Source organism: Hypomesus nipponensis, chromosome 18 (assembly GCF_054491055.1).
Source record: "Hypomesus nipponensis isolate SF chromosome 18, ASM5449105v1, whole genome shotgun sequence".
Classification (NCBI taxonomy): Eukaryota; Metazoa; Chordata; class Actinopteri; order Osmeriformes; family Osmeridae; genus Hypomesus; species Hypomesus nipponensis.
This window is the reverse complement of record NC_140378.1, coordinates 17,084,001-17,090,000: the sequence shown is the minus strand read 5'-3', so window position 1 is coordinate 17,090,000 and position 6,000 is coordinate 17,084,001. Positions and strand designations below refer to the sequence as shown.

Here is a 6,000-nt window from a genome sequence, read left to right as displayed (position 1 = left end):
TCAGAGAGGGGCGACAGGGAGTCAGAGAGGGGAGACAGGGAGAGAGAGAGGGGAGACAGGGAGAGAGACAGAGAGAGAGACAGAGAGAGAGACAGAGAGAGAGAGAGAGAGAGAGAGAGAGAGAGAGAGAGAGAGACAGGGAGTCCGACAGAGACAGAGAAAGGTAGAAAGGACAGAGAGGGAAAGAGAAGAGGGAGATCCAGGAATACAGAGAGGGGAGGCAGTAGAGTGACAGGAAGATAAGGAGTCAGAGAGGTGAGACAGGGAGTCAGAGAGGGGAGACAGGGAGTCAGAGAGGGGAGACAGGGAGTCAGAGAGGGGAGACAGGGAGTCAGAGAGGGGAGACAGGGAGTCAGAGAGGGGAGACAGGGAGTCAGAGAGGGGAGACAGGGAGTCAGAGAGGGGAGACAGGGAGTCAGAGAGGGGAGACAGGGAGTCAGAGAGGGGAGACAGGGAGTCAGAGAGGGGAGACAGGGAGTCAGAGAGGGGAGACAGGGAGTCAGAGAGGGGAGACAGGAAGAGAGAGGGGCGACAGGGAGTCAGAGAGGGGCGACAGGGAGTCAGAGAGGGGAGACAGGAAGAGAGAGGGGCGACAGGGAGTCAGAGAGGGGCGACAGGGAGTCAGAGAGGGGCGACAGGGAGTCAGAGAGGGGAGACAGGGAGAGAGAGAGGGGAGACAGGGAGAGAGACAGAGAGAGAGACAGAGAGAGAGACAGAGAGAGAGAGAGAGAGAGAGAGAGAGAGAGAGAGAGAGAGAGACAGGGAGTCCGACAGAGACAGAGAAAGGTAGAAAGGACAGAGAGGGAAAGAGAAGAGGGAGATCCAGGAATACAGAGAGGGGAGGCAGTAGAGTGACAGGAAGATAAGGAGTCAGAGAGGTGAGACAGGGAGTCAGAGAGGGGAGACAGGGAGTCAGAGAGGGGAGACAGGGAGTCAGAGAGGGGAGACAGGGAGTCAGAGAGGGGAGACAGGGAGTCAGAGAGGGGAGACAGGGAGTCAGAGAGGGGAGACAGGGAGTCAGAGAGGGGAGACAGGGAGTCAGAGAGGGGAGACAGGGAGTCAGAGAGGGGAGACAGGGAGTCAGAGAGGGGAGACAGGGAGTCAGAGAGGGGAGACAGGAAGAGAGAGGGGCGACAGGGAGTCAGAGAGGGGCGACAGGGAGTCAGAGAGGGGAGACAGGAAGAGAGAGGGGCGACAGGGAGTCAGAGAGGGGCGACAGGGAGTCAGAGAGGGGCGACAGGGAGTCAGAGAGGGGAGACAGGGAGAGAGAGAGGGGAGACAGGGAGAGAGACAGAGAGAGAGACAGAGAGAGAGACAGAGAGAGAGAGAGAGAGAGAGAGAGAGAGAGAGAGAGAGACAGGGAGTCCGACAGAGACAGAGAAAGGTAGAAAGGACAGAGAGGGAAAGAGAAGAGGGAGATCCAGGAATACAGAGAGGGGAGGCAGTAGAGTGACAGGAAGATAAGGAGTCAGAGAGGTGAGACAGGGAGTCAGAGAGGGGAGACAGGGAGTCAGAGAGGGGAGACAGGGAGTCAGAGAGGGGAGACAGGGAGTCAGAGAGGGGAGACAGGGAGTCAGAGAGGGGAGACAGGGAGTCAGAGAGGGGAGACAGGGAGTCAGAGAGGGGAGACAGGGAGTCAGAGAGGGGAGACAGGGAGTCAGAGAGGGGAGACAGGGAGTCAGAGAGGGGAGACAGGGAGTCAGAGAGGGGAGACAGGGAGTCAGAGAGGGGAGACAGGAAGAGAGAGGGGCGACAGGGAGTCAGAGAGGGGCGACAGGGAGTCAGAGAGGGGCGACAGGGAGTCAGAGAGGGGAGGCAGGGAGTCAGAGAGGGGAGACAGGGAGTCAGAGAGGGGAGACAGGGAGTCAGAGAGGGGAGACAGGGAGTCAGAGAGGGGAGACAGGGAGTCAGAGAGGGGAGACAGGAAGAGAGAGGGGCGACAGGGAGTCAGAGAGGGGCGACAGGGAGTCAGAGAGGGGCGACAGGGAGAGAGAGAGGGGAGACAGGGAGAGAGAGAGGGGAGACAGGGAGAGAGAGAGGGGAGACAGGGAGAGAGAGAGTGATGGAGACAAAGAGGCAGAGACAGGGATACAGAGAGTGGAGAAAGAAAGGGAAACAGAGAGCTCCTCCTATCATGTGCCCTCTATTGAGCTGTCACTGAGCATCTTGTCACTGGACGCTTTCTTCAGTTAGCCTGTTTAAGCCTCTCTCTTTCTGCCTCACTACTTCGCTAGTTCACCATCAGACTCTCTCTGTCTGTCTTTCTGCCTCACTCCTTCACCCTTTCACTCTCTATATCTCCCTCTCTCTCTGTTTCTATCTCTCTCTATCTCTCTCTCTCTCAGACAGGAAAGTTCTTTGGGGAGGTAGAAGGGGCAGTGATGAATAAGCTGCTTATAATGGGCTCCTTTAAGAGGTAAGTTTGTGTGTGTGTATATTCATTTGTGTGTGTAACTTATATGTGTGTGTGTGTGTGTGTGTGTAGTAGTACTAGTTGTGTGTGTAAGGGTGCCACGTCAGACTATTAGCCTATGAGAGCACGTCTCCTCCAGCGCTGACAGCCGCTAACCTGGTCAATCACGTTGAGCTGTTCAGCGGTGAGCTTTGACCCCACATCCAGCAGAGTTCTCCGGTAGGGGATTAGAACAAATCTGTTCCTGAAAGGAAGGAATTAGGAGGAACGGGATGTCTGAGACCCACACACACACACACACACACACACATGCATACACACTCAGACACACAATCACACCCATGCATACACACATGGACACATGCACACACGTACACACATACCAATGTGCATTCACACATCAACACACAAGGATCCCAAAAACATGGAAAGTACACAAACAGAAACACACAGGCACAGACACACGTAAGTACACATACTGTACACATGCCAGCAAATGCACACAAACACACACACGCTTTCTCTCCGACAAACACACACACATTCCAAATAACACATGCTGGCTTTTCTGATGCTGGAAAAACCCTGGAAGCTCTATATGGCGTTTTCCATGATTCATTTGGTAAGATGTTATTGCTGGTATGACACGCTCACACATACTGTACACACACACACACACACTGATGCTTTACCCAGAATTCAAAGTCTAACAAGGCATTACTTTCCTAGAACTCCAGGCCATCCATCACACTAGAAACAGTTTTGTCGCAGGACATTTCTCAGAGAGGTTTCAGAAAACAAGAGGGGGATGTCAAACTGAACTGGAACCGAGTGGGATGATGGATCCTTCATCAGCAGGCTCTGATCCTGCAGGAGGGAGAGTGTCACTGGGGTCTCTGGGTGATGAGTGTCACTGGGGTCTCTGGGTGATGAGTGTCACTGGGGTCTCTGGGTGATGAGTGTCACTGGGGTCTCTGGGTGATGAGTGTCACTGGGGTCTCTGGGTGATGAGTGTCACTGGGGTCTCTGGGTGATGAGTGTCACTGGGGTCTCTGGGTGATGAGTGTCACTGGGGTCTCCAGGTGATAAGTGTCACTGGGGTCTCTGGGTGATGAGTGTCACTGGGGTCTGCAGGTGATGAGTGTCACTGGGGTCTGCAGGTGATGAGTGTCACTGGGGTCTGCAGGTGATGAGTGTCACTGGGGTCTGCAGGTGATGAGTGTCACTGGGGTCTGCAGGTGATGAGTGTCACTGGGGTCTGCAGGTGATGAGTGTCACTGGGGTCTCTGGGTGATGAGTGTCACTGGGGTCTGCAGGTGATGAGTGTCACTGGGGTCTCTGGGTGATGAGTGTCACTGGGGTCTCTGGGTGATGAGTGTCACTGGGGTCTCTGGGTGATGAGGAATAAGCCTGACAGATCCTTTCGCTAATGAAACCCTTATGATCAGTCTCAAGCCAAACACCATTGTCATTTGAAAGGGTTTAGTTGTGAAACTTGGAGAGGTGTGGTTACACACGCAATCACGCGCACATATGAACACACACATACCCACCACGGAAACACACTTCCGACCGCTAATACACATAGAATGTGCACCCATGAAGGGACTGACACACACTAACACACGCACAATAGCGTTTTGTGCTAGAGCTAGCAGCGCTGCTAACAACATTATTGTGTAGGATTAGTGTTAATGAGATCCTGGCCTGGTGTTAGCTCTGGACGACAGCTGGACCGGGCTGAGGGTGGAACATGGCCCCGAGCTGTGGATGCAGCAGGCTGACGTGGTGTGGCCCTACACACACACACACACACACAGGGTATCACCCGAGCTTGGGAGAGAACATGTCCTGAGGCTGCAGACTGAGAATGCAGGGTGACGTCTGACTTGTGTGTGTGTGTGTGTGTGTGTGTGACCCACCTGAGTCCGACCCAGACATCACACCCCAGGGTGGGCTAAGACTCCTAAAGCCTCCAATATCCCTAATATCTCCCCCCACGCCCACACACCTGCTGTGGTCATTGTGGGGCTGTGAGGACGAGGGAGAGCGATCAGGACCCTTCCCCTCCAGGGCTGGATCCATCCTGGAGGTAGAGCTGGGGAGAGGAAGCCACGAGGTGTCTGCTTCCTCAGTCCCTTCTCTGGATCGAGAGCGCCCTTAGGCGTGTAACTGAAGAGGGTGGGGGTGGGGGTGTGTCTGTGTCTGTGTCTGTGTCTGTGTCTGTGTCTGTGTGTGTGGTATGTATGTGGACACAATTTTCTATTCCATCTGACACCCTGACGTAATCTAACCTTGTATGAAACTTTCTCACACCCATTTTCACACACACACACACACACACACATGGAATTCTACATCCCAGACAAGGGACAGGGTACGGAAATCATTCCACCTGAATGAACACTCTCCCTCTTTCCTACTTCTCTCTTTCTCCTCCTCTCTGTCTCTGTCCTCCATCTCCATTTCTCTCTTACCCTCTCTCCTGCCCCTCCTCTCTCTCTCTCTCTCTCTCTCTCTCTCTCTCTCTCTCTTTCTCTCTCTCTGTCTCTCTCTGTCTCTCTCTCTCTCTCTCTCTCTCTCTCTAGGGTAACTCTGTATGACTACCAGGCCATCTGCTGGATCTTCTCAGAGAGCAGTGACAGTGGCCACACACTGCTCGATGTGAGTAGAGCTTCCTCACACACACACACACACACACACACACACACACACACACACACACAGGCACTACAAATGTGTATGTAGGCAGATCTATGTTTTGATCTGAATGTGTGATCAGCTTCAGTTGATAGTGCTCTAAAGACGAGATGACAGTGATCTGTCTATGTGTGTTTGTTAGTCTTATTCACCGCTTGCCTCTGTCCTCCACTTTCCCAGCCCTACTTTGCCTTTATCGCCATGATGAAATGGCTGCTAACAGAGCTCATCATGTAAGTCTAATGTGTGTGTGTGCATGTGGGTGTGTGTGTGTGTGCGTGAGGGAGAGAGGGAGAGGGGGAGAGAGAAAACGACTGTATAATGATTACATTAGTCTTGCTTGTGAGAACAAAGAATATCCTCTTTTGGACAAACATCTAGGACATTCCCACAATGCATCTGGATTTGTTTGTTTGGAATGAAGCTGGTGGTCATATATACTGACCCCCAGTGAATGATGGTAGTTATCAGTTGATTGTGATTCTTATGTCTCCAGATTCTTGGTGGAGTTTAACCTGTACAGCTGGTGGTACTCTGACCTCACTACAAAAGGTACGTTACATACATCCAGTAACAGCCCACATTCATCTGAGCTCGCCCAAACTGCTCTCGTCGGACTGTTGGCAAGCCCCTAATAAGCATGTTGGAAGTGACCACCACTTTAGGAAAGACCCGGTCGCTGCCAACAGAGTTGTACTATGGATTTAGAAGTAAATGTGGACATAAACACACTGGTGCACATCCCAGTACATACATACACGCTTTACTGTCAAAGACCTCTTCTTCACCTCTAATCTCTCTACTCTCCACCCCTGTCGTACCCCATCTCTCTGTCTTCCCCCTCTCCCCCCTCCTCTCTCCCTCCTCCCCCCCCTCCCCCCCTCTCT

The 6,000-nt window shown here is 52.9% G+C and overlaps 1 protein-coding gene across 1 annotated transcript in view; it reads left to right on the top strand.

Annotated features, from left to right (window-relative positions):
* The window catches only part of LOC146252473 (voltage-dependent calcium channel subunit alpha-2/delta-3-like), a 28,927-nt gene that overhangs the window by 17,336 nt on the left and 5,591 nt on the right, over positions 1 to 6,000 (top strand). Inside the window, exons 5-8 of the mRNA XM_084679054.1 lie at positions 2,346 to 2,416; positions 5,002 to 5,077; positions 5,294 to 5,346; positions 5,610 to 5,665. Coding sequence (XP_084535180.1) covers positions 2,346 to 2,416; positions 5,002 to 5,077; positions 5,294 to 5,346; positions 5,610 to 5,665 — 256 coding nt within the window. The remainder of the gene's footprint in view (positions 1 to 2,345; positions 2,417 to 5,001; positions 5,078 to 5,293; positions 5,347 to 5,609; positions 5,666 to 6,000) is intronic.